At 31.7% G+C, this 24,001-nt stretch overlaps 4 protein-coding genes across 4 annotated transcripts in view; 2 read left to right on the top strand and 2 right to left on the bottom strand.

Moving 5' to 3' along the window:
- Nucleotides 1-801, top strand: part of LOC135954458 (uncharacterized) — a 115,215-nt gene extending 114,414 nt beyond the window's left edge. The window contains exons 4-5 of the mRNA XM_065504634.1: nucleotides 44-375; nucleotides 440-801. Coding sequence (XP_065360706.1) covers nucleotides 44-375; nucleotides 440-760 — 653 coding nt within the window. The 3' untranslated portion in view covers nucleotides 761-801. The remainder of the gene's footprint in view (nucleotides 1-43; nucleotides 376-439) is intronic.
- Nucleotides 802-10,361: 9,560 nt separating this feature from the next.
- LOC135954077 (zinc finger protein 624) lies at nucleotides 10,362-12,270 on the bottom strand. The gene is made up of 2 exons (XM_065504133.1): nucleotides 11,545-12,270; nucleotides 10,362-11,376 (listed from the first exon to the last, which is right to left on the bottom strand). The coding sequence occupies exons 1-2, from the start codon at nucleotides 12,268-12,270 to the stop codon at nucleotides 10,399-10,401; spliced, it is 1,704 nt and encodes a 567-aa protein (XP_065360205.1). The 3' UTR covers nucleotides 10,362-10,398.
- Nucleotides 12,271-12,527: 257 nt separating this feature from the next.
- Bulli (regulator of MON1-CCZ1 complex protein bulli) lies at nucleotides 12,528-15,017 on the top strand. Its single transcript, XM_065505031.1, has 7 exons — nucleotides 12,528-12,699; nucleotides 12,779-13,256; nucleotides 13,318-13,707; nucleotides 13,780-14,038; nucleotides 14,097-14,701; nucleotides 14,780-14,884; nucleotides 14,955-15,017. Exons 1-6 carry the CDS (start codon nucleotides 12,598-12,600, stop codon nucleotides 14,833-14,835), a joined length of 1,890 nt encoding a protein of 629 aa, XP_065361103.1. The 5' UTR covers nucleotides 12,528-12,597; the 3' UTR covers nucleotides 14,836-14,884; nucleotides 14,955-15,017.
- Nucleotides 15,018-17,671: 2,654 nt separating this feature from the next.
- Vps8 (vacuolar protein sorting 8) lies at nucleotides 17,672-23,749 on the bottom strand. The gene is made up of 4 exons (XM_065504406.1): nucleotides 23,533-23,749; nucleotides 22,167-23,471; nucleotides 21,002-21,853; nucleotides 17,672-19,717 (listed from the first exon to the last, which is right to left on the bottom strand). The coding sequence occupies exons 1-4, from the start codon at nucleotides 23,629-23,631 to the stop codon at nucleotides 18,185-18,187; spliced, it is 3,789 nt and encodes a 1,262-aa protein (XP_065360478.1). The 5' UTR covers nucleotides 23,632-23,749; the 3' UTR covers nucleotides 17,672-18,184.
- Nucleotides 23,750-24,001: the final 252 nt, after the last annotated feature.

Here is a 24,001-nt window from a genome sequence, read left to right as displayed (position 1 = left end):
ATAGTTATTTATAACAAAAATATTTTGTGTTTTACCTTTTTAGGACGACCCCAGCCCTGGTGGTGCCGTAACAATCGTAATGCTGCCACAAATGGCCGCAATTCTTTGTCAGCCAAACATTCGGCCGACAGTATACGAAGGCCTACCAGCAACTCGGGCGTTTGGACCTGGCTGGGCGGCAGTCGACGCTCTTCGGAAGGTCCCGATCAAATTGGTCCACCCTCTTCTTCGCCGGCTGAAAATCATTATACCCATATGGATGATGCTTATAGTCCAGTGGGTGTAAGCGAGGCTTTATATGCGGAATTGGATCGTGAATCGGTGCGCTCCAATAATCCCTCATATCAAAATACCGGTTACAGTCAGTGTGGAGATGTAAGTTAAAATCAAAATTTCAAGAAATTTCTTTATATTTATTTTTAATTTTTTTTTATAACAGAAATACAATTTCCAACATCAGGAACAAGATATACCCATGGTGGTCTCTTCGGCCCCCAGTAGTGCTTATTATTCCGATTTATCGGTTACCGCTGTGCCCAGCGGTTCTAGCGGCTCTAACGAAAGAGCTTATGAAATTGTGGGCCTGACCGTTATGAATCAGCCTATACCCAATTGGGATGGTGGCGGTGGTGCTGGCGTTGCGGCCACTGCTCCCCATTTAGTGCCCAATGCTGAGGGTATGGCCTCACAGCGAAGGATACCACGTTTAGCAGCCATCACTGAGACCAGTACAACAACGGTACCGTCAGATTATGTATGAGATGAAAGTAAATTTTAATTAGTTTTATAAGTAAAAAAAAAAAGTAATAATTATGGATATTTTAACGGAGAACTCTTGGGACTCTTATCTCAGCATATAATTCCCTAAATAGGAGAGAGAATCTAAAATTAAGAAGTTTGAAAAGGCCATCGTAGTTTTTCGCCTATATTTCGGCCTTTATTGACCGATTTATATAAATTTTATTAGAGAAATTACTAAAATATATATGTTATATAAATACAAGAAATAATTTATTAATTTATAAGGGGACTTGGCAAAGGAGAGAGAATCTGAAATGAAATTTGTATCAAGAAGTTTAAAAAGGAAATCGTTGTTTTTCGCCTACATTTCCGCCATTAATTGGCCGATTTATTTATCTTACTTTTAATAGTAAAATTACCGAAAGTATAATTGATATATGGGGCTTGACAAAGAAGAGATAATCAGAAATTAAATTTTCGTGGTTTTTCGCCTATATTTCCGTCATTAATTAACCCGATTTATCTAAATTTTAATGGAAAAATTACCGAAAGTATATCTGATTTATAAATTCAATAGTTTCATGTGGAGACATGACAAAGGAGAAAGAATCTAAAATTAAGAAATTTTAAAAGGCCATCGTAGTTTTTCGCCTATATTTCGGCCATTGATTGACCGATTTGTCTAACTTTTATTGGATGTATGACTTAAAAATGCGGGATTTTTTTTTAAATTTTTAGTTCATATTTTGAAACATTTGTATACAATAGAAATTTATTCAAAGCTACGACCTTTTCCCATCGTTCTGGCAACGTATGGATTCCGGGCCAAAAGTACTGCTTATCTTTTGAGGCCAAGAACGGATCAAGCCAATTTCGGATACTCTGTTCTAAGGTGAAGTGTATCCCAGAGAGAGCGTTCTGCATCGATCGAAACAAATAGTAGTTGGAGGGGGCAAGATCTGGACTATAAAGCGGATGAGGCAAAACATGCCAACCACTTCATTCGAAATACTTTTTAACAAGTATTGCAAAATGTGACCGAGCTCTGTCATGTTGGAATATTACGGTTTCATGTCTGGGCGTTTTTCGAAGCAGTTGCGTTCGGCACAGGTTTCCTGTGATGGTCTGGTCAGATATCAGCAGATAATAATATATAGGACCCACCAAATACATAATATTACCTTATCGCAATGGATATTTGGGTTTGTAGTCGATTCGGCTGGTTGGCCGGGCTTCACATACGATCTCTTACGCTTCGGGTTCCATTTTTCATCGTAAGTAATGATTCGGTGCAAAATGATTTCTTTTATAGCATTCAAGCATAAATTCGGACATGAAAAATCGTCTTTCAAGGTCTCTCGTCTTCAATTCGTATGATATCCAATTTTCTTGCTTTTGGCAGAATCCTGCTTGCAAACGTTTTGAAATTGCTGCTTGAGTAGCTCCCAATGATTATGCAAACTCTTGTTGAGTTTTACAAAAACCATACTTGGTCTTCAATCTGTTTTTTGTCTGGCCGATCGGGCGATCTTTGTCTTCCGTGTCAAAATCACCACTTCTGAAGCACACAAACTATCTCTCGATCGTTGAAACCGAACACATTCACCATAAGTTTTGGTAAGCAATCACGCATTTTTAAGTCATACACCCAATAATAACAAAATTTCTGAAACTATAAAATAAATGCCTAAATAGGTCCGTAAGTTATGAGAGAACTTGTCAAGGGAGAGAGTTTGAATAGATTGAAATACACTTTATAACTGTTAAAATTTCCATAATTTATTACAAAAGAAAGAGCTTAAGATTTTTTTGATTTACATAAAAATAATGTTTTGAAAAAATCTTTAAAAAAGTAATTAGATTTCATAAGGAAATATGTGCAACATATTTAGAAAAAAGTTTAAACAAATTTAAGACAAACTGAAAGCAAAAAAGTTTTTTAAAAAAAAATTATGCAAAAAAAAAACAATTTTAAATTTAAGTTTTAAGTAAAATAAAACGATTTTTAAAAAAGATCGTTAGTGATATTTAGACTTTAAAATCTAATTAAATATACAAAACAAGTTTGAAATGTATAAAATGGATAAATCTTCTATATTATTAATATTATTATAACAATAAACAACAAAAAAACAAATTCTATATATACATACTTAAATAAATAAATATTTACGAATAATTATATTAAATAAGTAGTTGTGAAAACAGGGCAAATAAAAAAAAATATAACAAATTTAACAAAAAAAAATATTTCAAAATAAAAAAAGTACTTAACGAAAAATATTTTATATATAGAACACAATCATTTTAAACAAAAAACATTGTCTGATTAAATATTCTTAAAAATTATGTTAAAATATTTTTCTCAATACTGCAATTCTTTGTTAATTTATAGTTTCCATTTTATTATTAGTAATTTTTATTTGTCTATCATTGGAAAACTTTGTTTTAGCCTTTAAGTAGTTGAAAACAAATAAATACATTCAAAAAACAATACAATACAATATTTATATAAATGATACAAAGAAATTATTAATTAATTAATTAGAAATCTTAGAAACCAACACAGAAAAAACATAACAAAATATTCATATTTACAATGTAAAAAATTGCAATTGCAAGAAAATGCAAAATTCAGAATCATATTGTTAATTGTGTTTAATATTTCATTAAATGTAATGAAAACGATACAAACAAAAAGAAAGAGCAACAAAAAATATGTATAGATTCAGAATATTTAAAATTTAATAAATTATTTATACACATTTAAGAAAATATTAACGGAAAAAGAAACGAAGAAGAAAAAAATTATGCAAAAATACAACAAATAAATACTTATTTACAAAATAAATTAAGAATTTTGTGTGAAATTTATTTAGGAATTTGGAAAAGGTTGGTATTACAAATAAATTAAACACTTATATATCGAGTACATACTTATAAAGATAAACCTGCAGATACATAGATCCTTTTTAATATACAGTGAGCCTCAAAAGTCAGTATACACCAAAAATTATTTGATTTTTTTTAAGATAATGAAAATCCTAAAATTTATTCATCGATTAAAATTTTAATGTTTAGGTTTGTTGGAGATTGAGTTGAATAATAGATTCGGTTGTGTAAAAAAAAATTTAAGTCGGAATATAATGATTTTCATGATCCTAAAAATCAAAAAATTCGCGGGTATTTACTCACTTTTGAGGCTGTGTGTAAGTCCACGGGATGCCTTGAACTAGGGTTTAAAACCAAATATGATACGCCTTTTTGCCTTTCAAAAAATACAACTGAGCAGAAAATTGGAATAAATTATAGTCTAAATGAGAAACCATTACTTCGTGATTCAATCACAACTAAACCTCTGAACCGATATCTGCCGAGCTTTGAATTGATTAATTCAATTTGAGCATAATTCTTTAAAATCTTAATTCGGAATTAAAATAAATTTAACCACTCATTCCGTAAATCCAACCCCAACATCTAATTTTTTAGCTTCATTCAGAGAATTTTCTTTAAATAGAACTCATTCATCGTTGAATTAATTCATAACAGAATTCATTCAACCTTTAAATGATTAAATATTTGTTAATTCAAATATAATACTGTTACGTTTTAACCTTTTCAAAACGCTGGTTTATTTCCTTTAAATAAACCGGATACTTTTGATTGCAAATAAAAGCCGTTTAGTAATTTGAAAATTGTAACAACTCTTTATTTATTTAAAATGTACAACAACAGAATTAAATAGCCACTCAATAGCGGAGTTCACTATTAAGTGGGAATGGTCTAGCATCATTGCAAATGCAAAATTTTACCGTAATCCAATAACAAAATACACAACAAAACCTTTACAATTTTGCATTTGCAATGATGCAAGACCATTCACACGTAATAGTGAACTCCGCTAATGTTTTTTTTATACACGTTTATAAATTCTCAGAAATACAGACACTTTATAATGTATACGAATTCACTTGAAAAATACAACACACTTTAAGGTACTCAGTTGATGTTTATTCAAATAGCGTATCTGATAAACTGACTCACGACTGCAACCTCTGCCACTATTTATAACACTGCATGACCATCTAGAAAGCTCTATTTCTACAATGTTCTTTAACTGAATATTCGAATACAGCGTTGCCAACTTACGATCAATGGTCAACTGAAAGCTTTTATTTAATAATGCCCACAGATATGTTACAGTTTGCTATTACAGCACTGTTATTTGAAAGCATAATGCTACTTTTAAATCAGCCCTTAAAATCGTTATATTTGAATTCAAGTACAATTTCGTAACAATACAAATTGAATTAAAATATTTTTTCTTCATTCAGTTTTGTTTAGCTTTTAATAAATGAACAAATTTACTTAAGACTTTTTGTAATAGATTTGAATTAAAGAAAACTTAAATAATTCTATAAATAATGAATTCTCAAAGGAATGAATTCAAGACATTTGATGTACAAAGCATATGAATTAATTCATAATGAATTCATTAATAGAATGGTTAAGAGACAAAATTTTAAATTCGAAAAAAATTTTTTTGGACATTTTGCTTTACAAACCTTTAATAAATTTAAGAATTAATTTTGAATAAGGGGATTAAAATTTTAAATATCAATATTTATTAATTTTCAAATTCAAACTAAAGCGGTAAAATGAATGAAGATTAGTACTTTTGGTAAATTTTGCAGCTGTTATTCTAAGACCCTTCACCATGAGTGGTAGGGGCATTACATACAAATATGTTTGTCATTCCGTTTATAATTACGTTTGAGACCCCATTAAGTATACATATCCGGAATCGTTACAGATAGCAGAGTCGTTATAGCCATATCTGTCTGTATGAAATCAACTTTCTGAATAACTTACATACTTGATTAATACATCAATATATCCGCTATAGACCCGGTTCAGTTGCTATTTAAAATCGACGCACAAATGGTTGACATAGACAATATGGATATCTAATGATAGGCATTTCAAAGAACTTTCCATCAAAATTCTTATTTTTTCAAAAATAAATTTTTTTAATGATGTATGTATATCATTTTGTTCGCCAAAAAGTTTTCTTATTTCCTAATTCATTTTAAACCTCCGTTAGTCGCAATTATTTTCAATCGAGACTAGTCGCAATGTATCAAATTGATATCAATAAAAAAAGGCGCGTTTGAAAATAATCTCTTCACATTTTATTTCGAAAACATAACAATATTAAATGCAATGTATTTTAAAGAGTAATAAAAGAAAAATATATTTTTATCAAAAAATAGCTTAAAATTTAGGGATTTTTAAATAATTTACAATAAAAATTTGTTTGCCTGTATCAACCCGATCAGTTGCGACTAACGGAGGGTTAAGAAGATTGGAGTAAAATTCAGTTAAAATGGAAAATTTTTTATAAATAAACAAAATAATGTAGAAATGATTAAGAATATTTAAAATTTTATTTTGAATAGCTATTTGATGCAAATTCCATTTTAAAGCGATCATAATTTCTAAAGTGTAATTTATTCTCAGTAAACTTAAATTAATTGAATAAAAGGCTATGAATATTTTTATTAACTTTAGCATTGTACAATATGAAATTCAAATTTATCAATCCGACCAGATACAGTTTGAATAGAATCATTATTTCCATCTTGATGAATTCGTTAATTATTATTATTATTTCCACGTTTAGGGCGGCTTTTGACTTGAAGATTAAGTGCCAATTAATAATCAGATTAGTTAATCCAAAAATAAAAATAATCTAACGTTAATCTACTTGTTTTTGGGTTCTAGTTTAAAGTTCGTAATATTGTCATATATAACTTCAGAAAATGTCACATTTTGTTATAAAAACAGTGAGTAAAATATGAATAATAAGATGAAAATTGTAGCTGACTGTGTGTGTTGAGAAAATAAAAAAATAAATTGAAAACAAATCCATAAAGCAAATTAAAACAAAAAATCTATTTAAATAATATGATTTCAAATCTCTTAAATCTTCCTTAGCGCTGCAACGATCCATTTGTTTATGTTTTACTAAACAATTTTTTTGTATCAGCGGTTTATACTTTCGAAAAGTAGTTTTGGCACTATTGAGCCAATTTTGGCACAATTTATACATCAAATCCCATCACTGTACCTTATATTGTTGTGTCATGGAATTTTAAATATATCTTAAAAAACACAACTCTTCAGGAAAGCCAAAAAACTGCTTTTTCGCTATTACTTGAGTTATTAAAATTCTACAATATTTTTTTAAACGGGAGAGCTATATTCGGCTGCGCCGAATCTTATATACCCTTCACCAAATTATACTTCAAAATAAAATATCAAAATATTAAATATTTTTAGGTAAACAAAATTAATTTTTTTTTCCAAAGTTGTTTTTTTTAATTTTTTGGAAAAAAATTTTTCAAATTGTTTTATAAATTTTAAAATTTTTTTTTAATATTTAGCGAAAAAAAAATTTGTTAAAACAAAAAATTCGGGTTAAAAAATATTTTTTCCGATTTGACCCATTGTAAGTCCAACTTACTATGGTCTTATTACGTCGTTGCAAAGGTCTTTGAAATATCTATCATTAAATAGCAACCGAGCCGGAAGAATTCCGAAAATATTGATGTATGAATCGTGTATGTAAGTTATTTGGGGGCTTCGGAAAGTTGATTTCAACAGACAGACGGACCTGGCTTAATCGACTCCGCTATCTATAAAGATCCATAATATATATACTTTATAGGGTCGGAAAATTATATTGTGGAAATGACAAATTTATATATACCCTTCTCACGAAGGTGAAGGGTATAAAAAAGGGCCACCCTAATATAACACAAAAAAGTAATGTAGTTCAGTGTTTAGCAGTATATTATGTTTCTGTAATTAAAACTCAAATAATTTGTTTAATAATAGCTATTTAAATAGTGCTAAAAATAACTAATAAAATAGCTATTATTCATTATTCCATTTAATTAATATTTATAGTTGAAATTTCCCCATGAAAAAGTCCCTGTGTATTGACAATGTCTTATCACAATTTTTTTATTTATTTTAAAGCCCATGCTTACAGTACATAATCGTACACACAAATGTATGCACTAAATATGGATTGTATTTATGTGAATGTATAAATTATAAACAAACCATAACTTAAAAGTAAGTCCCCGACTTTTTCACTGAAAATTACCAAAAAAATCCCATTTAAATATAACTAAACTTAAGTATAATAGGTACTAGAGAATAAGAACTAGATGCCTAATAAATAGCGAAAGCCATTGCAAACAAATCATCAGTATCATCTTAGCAAAGCTATATAACGGATTAATTTAATCTTTATAAAATAAAAAAAAAACTCTTCAAAAACCCTTAATAAAATGAAATTCTTCATGGTATTCGCTGTTACTTTCTGCTTGGTTATTTGCCTTGCCTGCCAGTCCATGGCATCGCCAGCTGATGCTGCCCAGGAGCTGCAATACGTTGATGGTTTGGAAGCTTTAAAGGCAATTGAACCGGAACTACATGGTCGCTACAAAAGAGCTACCTGCGATTTATTAAGTGGCACGGGAATTAAACATTCGGCTTGTGCTGCCCACTGTTTGTTGAGAGGAAATCGTGGAGGTTATTGCAATGGAAGAGCTATTTGCGTTTGCCGTAATTAAATATAAACCTGTACTTAAAATATTTTAAGATAATTATAAGAAACTATATATAAATCAATAATAAAAATGCATTATTATTAAAATTTATTTTTAATTTAATTTTAATTTTTATTTCATTTATTTGTAATACAAAGCCTAAAAAGGCCAAAATAATTATATTACATAGCAAATATTGCCTGATAACATACAATATAAAATCTATAAATACCATAATATGTATACAAAAATCCATAACTATCATAAATTACATACATATGTAAATTATTTAGATTATTATTTTTTTTTTTTCTTTTTCATTTATAATATTTAATTTTATTTGGCTCCCCAGCCGTAGAAAAGTTTAAAACATTGATAATAATATTAAAATTGGTCCACTCAGCAACAAATTTATATAATTAAATAGTACCAAGAAAGTTAAATTAAATTCCAGAATTCAAAAAAGATCTTAAGAGTTTTAGTCTGAAAACATTATTAGATTGGGAAAAAGTGCGTAAATAATGTGGTAAAATGTTCCACCATCTAGCAATTCGGACTAAGAAAGACTTTTCCAAAAAAGAAGATGATATTCTAGGTATTAAAATTTGAGGGTTTCTAGTGGATCTAGTAAACATAAAAGAGTTATACAATGAAAGTGGTTTGCAAGTTTTAATGACTCTATAAAAGAAAAGCAAATTACGATAAGTTACAAAATCATGAAAAGAACAGTGAAGAAAACGTAGAACATAGGACGATATATGTTCACGATTACGAATATTGTATACAAAACGTACAACCGCATTAATTAAACGTCTGATTCTATTCAAGTATACAGCACAAGTACCAGAAACAACTTCAAGTCCATATAATACCTGCGACATCAACAGTGCATAAGCTAATTTGTATCTAATTCTAGATGGCAAATACAAATTAGTTGAGTATAATCGCCTTAAGATACCAAAAACTCTAAAACTTAATGAATCAATGTGATCAGCAAAAGAAAGTTTGCAGTCCAATATAACTCCCAGACATTTAAGATGTTCAACAAAATCAATCTGAACATCACCCAAGAAAATATTAAAATCAGAAAAAAATCTATTAGTAGGTCCAAAAACAATGGCTTTGGTCTTAGTAGGGTTTATGCTTAAGAAATTATCCGATGTCCACTCAAGAATACACTTTAAGCTAAAGTTTATGTTAGATACTAGTACATCCTTAAAGTCCAAACAGCTTCTGAACAGCAGAAAAACGTCATCAGCAAATAGAAAAGACTCGCATATCGAAGAGTTAACACAACGGGGAAGACTGTTTACATATAAAATAAACAGAAGAGGTCCTAAGACTGATCCCTGGGGGACACCAGATGATAGAAACCTTAAGTTTGAACTAGCTTCATTGATCTGTACAAATTGCGATCTACCAACTAAATAAGAAAACATAAGTTTACATGCTGATTTAGAAAAATTGAACTCACTCTGAAGTTTCTTAATAAGTTGGTAGTGATTTAAAGAATTAAACGCCTTAGTCAGATCCAGGGAAATAAGAACACTGAATTCATTATTATTTACATAATGAATTCAGTGTTCTTATTTCTTTTTGTTTAAATTAAAAAGGGTATTTAAAAATAGGTCCAAAATTCGGTACACAAATTTACCTATTTTTTATCTATATCTGGATTACTATGTTATTAACATAGATAATATGAACATCTAATGATAAACATTTCGAAGACCTTTGCAACGACCGACAATGGTTCAAATTCGGGAAAATATTTTTAACCCGATTTTTTTTTCACTAAAAATTTAGTTTCCTCCAAAAATTTTTGTTTATCCAAACAATTATTTAACCAAAAATTGTTTTAAATTTTTAAGGAAGGGTATTTAAGATTCGACACAGCCAAATATAGCTCTCTTACTAGTTTTTCAAAGGAATGGTAGCCCCATATCAGGATGCTTTCTCACTTAGAAATACGCTGACATTAATAGCTACCATTTAACGTTATTTTTTAACTTAAAATTTATTAAACCTTTCAAAATCAATCTAAATTTCCATTGGTATCACTTAAAATCTCTGCTACAATAGTCTCCGTTATAAAAGTCTCCTCCGGCCCGGTATTTTGCACATCTTTGGATTCCGTCGTCTCCACACACTTTTCCTTCTGCCTCAAATGAATCTTGCGATGAGTCCTTAAAGCAGCTGGTTGTACAAATCTCCTACCACATTCGTTGCATTCATGAGGCTTTTCCCCCGTATGAGTCATTTCGTGATATTTTTTGGTATCCGCTTTGGCAAAAGTCCTCTCACAAAAACGACAGGCAAAATCTTTGGCTCTTTCGTGCATATTTTTCACATGCATTTTCAAGTTGCCCGCACTATTGCAGACTTTGGGACAAAACCGACAAGGCCATGTTCTTTCCAGGGTGTGATAGTTTATATGTATCTTAAGTTCATTGCGTGTTGTCTTGCGCATGCCACAATAGGGACAACTGAAGTTTTTTATGCCCGCATGACGCATTTTGTGAACTTTTAGTTTTTCCTTGTTGGAAAAACGTTTCGTGCAGCCCTCCTCTTCGCAGGCATACGGCAGTTGGGTCTTATCAATGTGTGTATAGTGGTGATCATTTAAAACTGCCGACGATTTAAATACTTTGCCACAAACTTCACACATGTGGGTCTTGAGTTCTGGCCCGAAATTGTGAAATTTACGTTTGTGTATATTAAGGGCTGATTTATTTTTATACAACCGTTCACAGTTGTCCAAATCACATTTGTAACTTTGCCCTGGTGCTAGCTTGTGTTCCTTTTGATGTTTGTTGAAAAAATGCCAACGATTAAAGGAACGTTCACAACCCTCAAAGGTACAGGAGTAGGGGGGTAAGCCATCATGTTGTCTTTTATGTGCCTCTAAACGATGAAGAGCACTGAAGTTTTCACCGCAACGATCACATTGGTGGCAACGTTTTTGGTACACAGATTCTTGGGTCGATGAACAACTTTCGGTATCTGAGAGATGCTTCAAAGAGAATGAAAATATATGGGAAATTAATTAAAATCCATCAATAGCGCAATATTCGCTTTTTTGAATGCCAATTTGTTTATTTTCGAAAAATTATAAAATTTTTGCAAAACAAATTGTATGAAAAATGAGAAAAGCTAAAGTTTATAAAATGTATTTATGTACCTTAAATTCTATTTCCTCTTGAGGCTTTTCTTCCTCTTTATATACAGCGGATATTACATCTTCTTTTTCAGTAAAATTTGTTGGAGATATTCGGTCTTTACAAATTCCACTTTTATCATCGATGCAGTCTTCATTTAGAGCAGTATTTTCAATTTCCAATTTAAACTCACTTTCATATTCAAATTGTAAATGTTCTTTTGAGTCTTTTGTCTCGTCCTCTGTTAGAACATTTCTATTACTTTCGTCCTTTATTGCAATCTTTTTTAGATTTTCAACTTTAGTTTTTTTCTTTTGAGGCCTGCCCCGTTTTTTCTTTATCGATAAGTCATATAAAATTTCTATATTAGACAATAGCTCACTTGGTTTTTCTTCTAAATGATTGAGCAATGTTTGGTCTTCATTTAAGGGATCCTTTGCTTCACCTACACCTTGTTCCTCATCCTTCTGATTATCTTCTGCCACCCATTCCTTAGTTTTTAACAGCTCATTAAATCTATCCAAGGCATTGTGGCACATTTGTTGAAATTCATAATATAATAAAATTTGTTCGTAACACTGTACGCAAACATTTTGAGGATACTCATCGGTGACTTCCACCGGCAGCGTAGAACATAACATTAACTTTTTGGCCAAATCCAAGGTATTGAAAATATTAAAATGCTTAGTTTGTGTAAGAGTTTGCAGGCAAGTACGACATAGAGTTAATTTTAAATCTGTGTTATACATTTTTTAAAAAATTTTGTTATTTTAATAAATATTTTTAAAATTTTATAAATTTTCTATTTCTTCTTTTGTTTACATATGAGCAGCTGATTTTGTTTATTTACCTTGTTTACTACTTTTTAATACAACTCTGTGTTTGTACTTTTCATCTTTTTTGCAAACTACATAAATCCTACTACTTTTCTGCAACTGTTGGGCCAGCTGTTTGTAGATAATTTTTATCTAACAGCTGTGAGAAAAATATTTCTTTTGTTTTGTTTACATGTAGTGTATTTTTTTTATAATAAAATTGTGAAAAATTATTAATTTTGTATAAAAAATTTGTTTAAAATGGAGCATTCTGTACATTACATAGAATTATCCAAAAATCCCATACGTTTCGATGCGGTTAGTCAATTAACAAATGTGTTTTTTGATGATTCCAATAAGCAGGTAATTAGAGGAAGTAATATGAGACGCCTCTTTTTATAAATTCAAGGTTTTACTTAACTTACAATTACAAATGTTTTAGATCTTTGCCGTACGCTCTGGCGGAGCTACTGGTGTCGTTGTCAAGGGTCCCACCGAAGATAAAGTCATTTCATTTTGTATGACGGATCGAGGTGCTATTCGTTCCATAAAATTTTCTCCCGATAATCAAATTTTGGCGGTTCAAAGACGTGAAAACTCTGTAGAATTTATATGCTTTCAAGGTGAACAACCAATGCTGCAGGAAATCATAGTACATCAAGTTAAAGCCTTGATCTATGGCTTTGTTTGGGTACACAATCGGGAATGTGCCTTGATATCGAATTCGGGTGTAGAGATATTTACCATAGTGGCCGAGAAAAATCAAGTGAAATCTGTAAAAGCCATGAGTATGAGTATTAAATGGTTTGCTTGGTGTTCCGAGGCGAATATTGCGGTCTTATGTACGGCCGATAGTAATAGTTGTCTGATACCGGTATTAATAAAACAGAAATCTATAACAAAATTGCCTAAACTGGATTGTAAGTAAATACGAAATTATTTTAAAAGTTATTTTTAAAATTTATTTGTTACTAATTTAAGTGGGCAGTACAAATCGTGAAGTCCAGGAGAGTAAAGTTACTTTAGGCCAAATTTATGGCATTATGGCTGTATTGATTCTACAAACCAGTGCTTCCGGCATGATTGAGGTAGAGGTGTATTTATTAAATGGTCCAGGTTTGGCTCCACGTAAATGCCATGTTTTACGCTTGGGTTTGGTGGGACGTTTTGCCATAAATACTGTGGATAATCTGATAGTGGTACATCATCAAGCCTCGGCCACTTCTTTGCTATTTGATATTTCCCTTAGCGGTGAGATAGTGAATGATATAACGTATCATTCTCCCATCACAGCTGGCAGATCGATAAGACCTTTTGCCTTGAAATTGCCCAGTCTGCAGCCGGATGGTCAAATTTTACAATGTGAATTGTGTAAGTTTTATTGCAACGATTAAAAAAGAAGACTATTTAAATTTTGAAAGAAAAATCTTAATTTTTTTTCAGATTCCACCAATTGGGTACTGTTTCAGCCCAACATAGTTATTGATGCCAAATTGGGCTGCATGTGGTATCTGCACTTGGACATTGAGTCCCTGTGCACTTTAATATCAGATAGAATACGATTAACAGAATTTCTTTTGCAACGTAACAGTGGTAAACAGGCTCTGCTAAAAGTACTCAGACAATTAGTAGATGACCAATACAATGGATCATTTTTGCCAGTATTGGAGACCATTTTCAATAAAATTAATAAAGTATATGCGTAAGTAAAACCCATCCACACTTTAACCAAAATAATCGTACTAATAAATCTCGTCTAGATCTTGGGTCCAATTAGAACTACAAAATCAAACAGCTCAGCCCTCAAATGTTAAAACGACACCCAAATTGCCTACTCCCCCCAAAGTGTTAATCGAACAAATCGACATGCATACTCAAGTATTCCAATCGATTGTGGAGAAACCCCAATGCCAAACCATACTCTTACTTTATCTACAATCTTTGTGCAAGCATAATATAGCTGCCCAGGAAGATCTTAGCAAAATGCTAATAAATGAATTGATTTTAAACAAAAGTTTTGATACTCTACGACGTTTGGCCGAGTATTCTCTGCTAATGGAATCGAAAGCTATTGCCTGTTACCTACTCTCACATTCCAATGAAGATCCTGCAGTCTCACAAGTTGCCTTAGATATGTTGACAAAAATTAAAGCTCACGAAATTATTATAGAAGTTTTGTTGGGTCAGGGTAAAGTAGTGGATGCTTTACGCTTGGCCATTAATACCAGTGATGCGGGACGTATATCGGCTAGAAAGTTTTTAGAAGCTGCTCAGAAATCTAAAAATGATATGACCTTCCATAGTGTGTTTAAGTATTTTCAAATGTGCAATTTGAAACAGCATGGCTCAATGGAGTTTTTGAAAAGTAGGTAACATGATTAATTAATTTTATATATTTTTTTTAATTAAATCTTTATTTTTCTCTTGGTATTCTTTATTACAGCTGAACAATGTTCGGAATTTGTTCAATATTATAATAATTTATATAAAACTACTTAATTAGCCAACAGGTTTTTAAAACCACAACATAGTTTAAAGTTATTTTAAGGTGAAGTTTAATGAAATCATTTGGATATGTGTAAAGAAAATTTGTATTAATTTTTTTTTTTTAATTTCAGGTGCTTTTTTTCATAATAATAAAAACTTACAGTATTCTGGGGAAATAAATATGAAAATAATAAGTGTTTCATTAATTATGTCCTTATATAGTAATTTATTTTTCAGAGATTTTGACTATATTGAAAGAGGGGTCAAATTACTGCATTCGTGATCGAATGAGCTAACATATCGAAAAATGATTTCGATATCGAAATTATGATAAAGTGTACTAAATTTCTTGCTCGCTATCGAATGCCATAATCTCAAATAGGAAAATTACGATAAATTTTACTCGATATCGAATGCGGTAATTTGGCCAGATATAGAAACTTTTTCTATAGAAATAGAAACATTTTCAAAGATATTGAAAAATGTTCCATAGAAATTTAAAGTTTTTCAACGATATTGAGCAATTTTCTTTAAAAATATCAAAAATTTCAATGATATTGAAACATGTTCTTTAAAAATAGGCTCTGTTTAATGATATTGAAAAATTGTCTATAGAAACTTTTACCTTTTGTTTAATATTTTTCCAAAATCGAGGTAGTCGTGGTTGCATGATCATATCTCAGCCATTTATAGACTCATTTATTTATTAGTATTTATTTATTGGCGGAGTGGTTAAAGTGTTTGCCTACAAAACCAAGCACATCAGTTTTGATCCCTGGCAAAGGACGAACAATTTTCATCATGGTTTTCGAGTTTTAATAATGAAGTGGCAATCTAAACATTCCATCCAAAAAGCCCCCTCCTCATGGAAAAGAGGATAACATCATGGCAAAGGTCAGGCAGCCGCCACCCCCTGCTAAAAAGGTAGGAATCAAAGATTAGCATTTCACTAAATACAGAGGGCGTGTACAAATCTATAAAAGTACAGTGCTCCACTGCTTTGGATAATGAAGGAAGATAGAAATTGGTCTCAAATCCGGATTTAGATATTGACACAAAACGAATTGTCTTCCATGCCGAAGGAAAAACTGAGGTAGTCAATATTGTATTAACATGATGAGTAATAATGCGGGAGCTGTAAGGATAAATAGTTCTACAACAAGAGAGCTATTCGGTTGTGCCGAATCTTATTAAAAATATTTTTATTTTTATTTAAAAAAAAAAAATGTTTTTTAAAATTTTTCAAAATTTTTTTTTTAATTTATTATTAAAAAAAAAATTATGTCAAAAAATATTTTGGTGAAAAAAATATTTTGACCCATTGATCCAACTAACTTATTATAGCCTTATACTTGTATTTTTTTTAAAAAAAAATGTTTTTTAAAATTTTTCAAAATTTTGGTTAACAAATATTTTTCCCGATTTTGACCCATTGATCCAACTAACTTATTATAGCCTTATACATCGATGTAATGAACTTTGAAATATCTATCATTATATACCCATATTGTCTATATTAATGACTTAGTAATCCAGATATAGATAAAAATAGGCCAAAAATCGAGATTGTCCCGGTTTTTTCCTTATATCTCAGCCATTTGCCGATTTTCTCGATATTAAATAGCAACCGAGGCTGGAGAATTCTCTATTTTTTCTCTAACATTTTTCTTACTTTACAGGAGGAGGAAGCAACTTAATATACAGGCCTGTCACAGAATTCCATTCCGATCGGAAGTGGAATTATTCCGTTTTTTGCTTCTTCAGAAATAGTAAAACGAAAATTTCTTTCGGAATGAAACCACTTTCAAGTTTCAAAGTGGAATTGATATTTCTTTGAATTATTTGTTTTTCTAAAATTTTTAATCAGTTTCTGTTCAAAAACTTCACTTTTGCTTTAATATAAAAAACGCTGTTAAAAATAAAATCAGAAATACAGAATTATTTAATATTTTTGTAATTAATAAATTGCACGGAATCTGAAGAACCTAAAACGAAATCGATCGGAATTGTAACTACGGAATTAAAACCATTCCGAACAAAATGTGTGACAGGCCTGATAACTAACAGTTCTGAAGTTGCGATTTTTTTTTTAATGAAACAGATTTATATGAAGGTAACCAATTTAATGTTGTGACATTTTATTTTATAAATGGTGTATTGCGAAATTATCTATCAAAGTATGCAAAAAAACAAAATTTTGGAAAACACGAGTTAGGGCGTTTCTATATTAAGGTAACGATATATTGATGTATCAATCATGTTTGTAAGTTATTTGGGGGCTCCGAAAAGTTTATAAAAACGACTAGACCGCCTCATACAACTCATACTTACTTACACATCTAAACGATAACGATCCATCCACATTACCAAAGAACCAAAATCAAAAATGATGTCATTATTAATAGAAGGTATAACATTAACACATGCCTGTTCATTACTCTCCATGACACCAAACCCTTTCAAAACACTCCAAAAACCAGAGAATAGACTAGTATAGAATCTCCTTTTTTCCCTACGAATAACATTCTTCGCCTGTTTCGATGCCTACAGTAGACACTCCAATTAAAGACTTATCCGAAAGAAACGCAGAATAAGCCAAATGTCTCAATGATGTAGTAAGCAAAATGTCCTTTGACTTATTTTTCTTTCTCATCACAGGAACAATACCAAAACTCTCGAACGGATATCTGATGTGTTGATTCGGGTCTGAGACCCGCTTGATATCCATAAACTAGGGTCGCAAATCAGTATTGTAGAAATTGCAGACGAAAATAAAAGTTCCTACAAAAATTTGGTTTTTTTTTTCTAAATTTCTCTTCATTAAGAAATTTTATGTATTAAAAACATCTTTTTAAATGTTGTTATTTTTCAATTTTAATTAGTTAATTTTCATTTGTTTAGTTACATAAAATATATATGTATGTATATGAAAGTGTATAACTTATTTGTATATTATTTATAATTTATAATAATAAATTTAACAAAATACAATAACTAATAAATAGTATTAAAGTATGTTAAAGTTGTAAATAAAATAAATTGATCGAATTAGGTTTTATTATAATGTTTATACCTGATAACATAGAAAAAGCCATTATTATGTTTAACAACTGAAAGTCTTAATAAAAATACTGGTTAAATAAACTTTATTTTTTAGTTTATATTTTATAATAAAGGAAAATATAAATAATAAAAAAATACTCAAACTTAAATATTTAGCTTAAAATCTAAAAAAAAGAGACTTAGAGTTGCAAGAGTGAGAGCAAAACAGAGATGATAACAAGTGCAGTTCTCTAAAATTATTAATATATTTACGTATTTAAGCGTACAATAAGGATTATTGTTTATAAACCGTTTTAGATTAAAATTTTCTAGGTGGCGACTTTAATTGCAAAACTCCCAATTCCCTACTACAGCTGGTATTATGATTAGTTGTCGTATTATTGGTGTAGTTGATAACATTATGACTAGGTTTGGCTAATTGTAAAGGTTTATCAAATATCCTAATATCGATTTCATTAAGGCAGTAAGGACATTCTAAGTAATTATCATCTGTGGACGATGATTCGTCTTCTTTCTTTAAAGCCATGGCGGGAGGTTCGTTTTGTTTGGTTAGATAGTCTTTGGAGCATTGCTCATGCATGGCATGACCACAGGAACCTAAAACCAAGACAGCCGATTGATTGTACAAACGTTGATTGCACACCACACAACGCATCATGGTTATCCAAAGACCTCTACTGGCCTTTTTATGACATTTCTGGAATTCTTGGGCCAATTCTTTTTCCATTATTTTCTGGCTTATTTCACGGGCATTGGTTTCCTGTTTCGATTGATTTAACATGCTTAAAAGCAATTCCTTGATATCACCAAAACTACCCGAAACATTGTGGGTGTTCATGATGAGCTGCACCAAATTGGGCAGATCTACATGTTGAGAGGCCTCATGCAGCATGGATTTTGTTATAGACTTGAATTCCTCTAGGGGCAAAATAAATTTCAATAGATCCATCCACAACGACTCACGCTCTTTGGGTGATAAAGGAGATTTAGGGCAAGTAGAGGAGCGAGCACATAATGCTGACACAGACTTGGCACATTCGGCCATATCGTCTAATTTGGCACTTTTCAAAATGTCCATGGAAATGCTAAATGCTAATTTATAGTCAAACAGTTTTTCGGCCAAAAATATGGCCGCCTGCAAGAGTTGATATTGTTGTACCATTTTTAAAGCGGCTGGAGTATGATAACCTTCAGTATTCTTTAAAAACTCCTCCACTTCTAAAGGTTCAAATTTACACAACAGCTCCAAAAGTTTAAGCTTTTGCTCATTGGCTAAATTTTCATTTCTTTGCTGCAAGTGCTTTAGAAAAATAAACAATACCTTTTCATCATCTTCTACCAGCTCCAACAATTCCACGATTTTTGTATTAAAATATAAATCCACTATGCGTGTTGTTTCTTTGGCATCTATGGTCACCAAACGTTTGATATGTTTACGCAATTGTTCATAGATTCGTCTCTTCTCATCCCTGTAGTGACGTTCCATATACACAAACATGGTTTCATGCCGCATCGGATTGTTGAGATAACACTCTAGTATGGTGTCGTAACGTTGTAGTTTTTCCAACAAATATTCTTCCACATAATGACAGTGGGCCTTTTTGGCCAATTCCAATTGTTCTTCATCGTTGGTTATGGCATCTAGGCAATTGTTGACCAGCAGCTCATGCCAGGCATTCTCACGTTCGGAATGTAAACGAGCACTTTCATTTTCTATAGTCTCTTTGGATAAATAGTTTAGGACTTTTTCGAGGAGTTGGCTGTCGGCTGGCAAACAGGATTGTGAGATCTGTTGGGCTATGAAATTGAGGAGGCAACCAATTTCGGACCACTGTAAAGGGAATTACAAAAATATTTTTGGTCTATAATTTGTATTTAAAAGAAATTTCAAAATTGATAAAGTTTTTTTTTATTTGAGAATTTCCAATAGATAATTTTGGTGAAAAAATAATTAGGAATAAAAAGTTGATGGAAAAATTTTTTTTTTTTAAATTTGTTACCAATTTTTTAAATATTGAATGTTTATTTAGTTTGGTCAAAATCAAGATCAAAAAATCGGGCCAGTTGTGGTTTTAAATAGCCACCGAACCAAGTTTTAGTGAAAAAAAATGATTTAAAAAAATTTTTAATGTAAAAAGAATTTTGGTGAAAAAAAAAATTGAAAACAATTTCTATAGAAATTAAAATTTTTTCAACGGTGTGTGTAAAAAGAATTTTGATGGAAAAAAAATTTGGTGAAAAAAAAAAATATTGAAAAAGTTTCTTCAATGAAATTTAGAAAATATGGTACAAGGCGTATTAACAAGGTGAGTGCATAAAATCAGCTGTTTCTTAATTCGCTGTGGTTTTATGTACACTATATGTCAAACATTGTTTATGTTTACATTTGTTATTGTAAATAACATAGTAATATTTTAATTCGCCTTGATTTTGACATTTACCGTACATTTTAACAAAAACAAATTACCTGTTGTTTTTGCATTGTTGTATTTGTTGCCGGGACGCACTCACCTTGTTAATACGCCTTGATATGGTAAAACTATTTTGATGAAACATTTTTTTTTTAAATTTTCAACAATTTTGAAAAAATAAATTTTAGTTTTCTATAGAAATTAAAATTTTTTCAACGGTATGTGTAAAAGAATTTTGATGGAAAAAAAATTTGGTGAAAAAAAAATATTGAAAAATTTTCTTCAATGAAATTTAGAAAATATGGTAAAACTATTTTGATGAAAAATTTTTTTTTTAAATTTTCAACAATTTTGAAAAAATAAATTTTAGTTTGGTCGAAATCGAGCTCTAAAATTCGAGGTAGCCATAGTTTTTGCTAATATCTCAGTCATTTGTGGCCCTATTTTTCCGATTTCAAATAAGTACCAACCGAACCAGGACTGTACCCGATATATTAATGTATCAATCATGTATATAAGTAATTTGGGACCTTCGGAAAGTTGATCCCAACAGACAGGCGGGACTGGTGAAGGTTATAAATAGTTTAAAAATCTAGGTAATCGTGTTGTTTTGCTTATATCTCAGCCATTTGTGGGTCGATTTTTTTTTTTATTTTAGTAAAAAAAATGATGCTAAAAATAGAAAATTTGTTAACAAAACTCACCGTATTATTTTCCGGTGTCATTATTTCCAACAAAATATTTATAATCCTCTTGCGATGCTGAAAACCCAACTCACAGTTGAATTCTTTTTCCTGAAAAGCCAACGATATCACATTCAATGTTTCTCTTATATCAAATTTCAACAGAGCTCTCAAATACGGATAGGGCAATTCATTCGGTTCACTGGTATTGGAATGCAATGAAGTCAAACACCTTAAAACATCATGTTTAACATTTTGCCTAAGATCTTCGGGTATATCACCCTGAGGATAACCACGGCCGGCCAAACAACTTGAAATATACACCAATAGGCAATTACCCAAATCGGGATGTTCATAGTCCAATAGAGGTATGAGTTCGGTGAGCGATACTGTGTAATCATGCAAAGCATTGGCATTTAGAAATATTTGTGCTTTATAGAGTTTATATTTTTTGGCCGCTTTAAGGACTTGATTTAAATCCAAACAGGTCCAGTCCATTTTTAAGATAATTTCTTCCAGCTGAGAGGGCGATATTTTAAGCCAATATTCTACGAGAGCCTGGGATATAATGGGATTGACGCGGTGTATATCATCATTTTCTATGTGTGCGGTAATGTGGTGCAGGAATAGTTCTTTATTTTGTAAACGTTCCCACAATTGGGTCCACAGCAGTTCTAGTTCTCCTATGGTTATGAGACATTTGATAATGGCTCCCAAGCAGTAATCGGGTGCTCGAGCAGAGGCTGCTATGTATTCTTTAAATAGCATTATGATACGCTCCTTGGCTTGTTGTTTACGTTTGGGACGATCGCCCGCAGCTTTATATCCATCTAAGGCTAAATCGCAGGCTTCCTGCCATCGTTGATTTTTAACCTAAAATGAAGTTTTTAGAAATTAATCGGATTTTAATCAGACTGTGGAAAAATGCAGCTAATTTTAAAAGCAGTAAGAGCATATTCGGCTGTGGCGAATAAAAAAAATGTTGGTTAAAAAAAGTTTGAGTGAAATTTTTTTCTATGAAAAAAGTATTTTTGGTTGAAATAAATTTTTTGGTTAAAAAAATTTGGTGAAAACAAATTCGTAAACAAAATTGTTTGTTGAAAAAATAAGGGTATAAAAAGTCAGAAAGAGAGCAACTATTTATTCCACTAAAGAATAACTACTGCAATAGTTAAGGACTACTCACCAAATACGTTATCCTTTCCATCCAAGTTCTTACACCAATCGAATGCATTGACCTCGAGCCTAGTACATACAGCTGAACACCCCGACAGGCCAATGAATTGTAGCAGGCATGAGTGCCAGCCAAAGCCAAGGCGGGTGAAACATTGCCGCCCGTAGCCAAACCCTTAAATTGAGCCGAACCATAGACCATACCAGCATTAGCCAAATCTATACATTCCAATTCCTTGCTAGTGCGCACATCTAACAAATGTAAAATTTCCGTAGTATCCAGACAACCCACACATTTGGGTCCCAGCCAGTGGGCGGACAAAAGATTTGTTTGCATGGTTATGTGGCGCAATAGCAGTAGTGTTATGCGTCCATGTGATATAAACAATTGATGGAAATAAAGTTGATTGCCACGACCTACTACTAGGACAGGATCTACAGATCTGGAGGTATCGGCAGCTTGTATTAGCACCATTTGCCACGCTAAAACCGGCAAACAATCGGGCGGCCCTTGTAGCAAATGATATTTAATGACCTTTAAACGAGGTCTTATGGTGACTATGAAATATTTCGATAATGTAGCCAAAGCCACTATGCAGTATTGATCTAAATCATGATGTTCGTTAGACTGACTTAGTAGAGGTTCCACGGCACAAACTTCACCGCGAGCTCCCGAAAAGAGACAGCGTGTGGAACAGCCTCTGACGCCTAATTTACGAGTAAAACTTAAAGACCACACTGAGCCACCCGAATCTGCAGCTAAAGCCATGGCGGCTCTGGAAGTCCATTTTACATGCAATACTCCTGTATTAGGAGTAACCACATCAAATAATTGACGCATAACATCACCCGATTGGGTATCCAGCATTATTACTAAGCCACGGGCAAAGCCAGCTAAAAGACGATTACACTCAGGGTTATAAGACATGGATGAAACCGCTCCTTGGCCATTTTTATCTTGATGGGCCCATCTTAAGGTTTGTGTGATATCAAAATTGAGTATATGGCCATGGGAGGTACCCACGGCATAGTAATGACTGCATACACAACAAGATGAGGCCATGCCGGCATTAATGCGATCCGCAGCGGAGGAAACTTGTGTAGAAATCCCCTGCAACATGGTGTAACGCATTATACTGCCTCCTCCGCCAGAACCCGACATACGCACACTGCTTTCATCGGCTATAGAAGGTGTGGGGGTGGGTGGAGGTATACCCAGTTCAGAGGCAATATCTGAATCGGCTTCAAATTCACTTAAAACTGTTTCCAACGAAGGTAAAGCTCCTGTCGGTGGTATGGAGTATTCCACATCATCCAACTAGAATAAAAATAATTACATATCAAACATATGCATATTATGCACTCTTTTTCTTACACACCTCTTCCATATCGAGTAACGATTCTGCCAACAAACTGTCCGTGGAGCCACGATCCGAACCCAACAGGGAATTTAAAGAAGGTGCTTTCAATTCATTCATTACTCTTTAATTTACTTTAAAATGTTTGTTTTGCTAATAAATCTATCAATTAAATTTGATACTTTAATGCGGCTTTAATCCGCCCCTCTGTTAAAATCTGGTTGCAATATATGTATTATTATTTAACAATTATCTTATACAATTTTATATCGTTTTTATATGTTCCACATATTTTTCATGGTTTTCTTTTAAGAATATTAACAATTGTTATTTAATTTTTCTTTCAATCTATGAAAATTGCACTTTTTTATCAAGAAAAAATCTTTTATTTATTTTTTGCAAAAAAACAAATTAATCAAAAGTATTTAATACAGAGATGTCAAAGACCGAGAATGAGAGTTACCGGATTGGATATCAAGAAATATGAGAG

Source organism: Calliphora vicina, chromosome 3, assembly GCF_958450345.1.
Source record: "Calliphora vicina chromosome 3, idCalVici1.1, whole genome shotgun sequence".
Taxonomy (NCBI): domain Eukaryota; kingdom Metazoa; phylum Arthropoda; class Insecta; order Diptera; family Calliphoridae; genus Calliphora; species Calliphora vicina.
The sequence above is the reverse complement of the archived record's forward strand: the minus strand, read 5'-3'. Positions and strand labels throughout refer to the sequence as shown.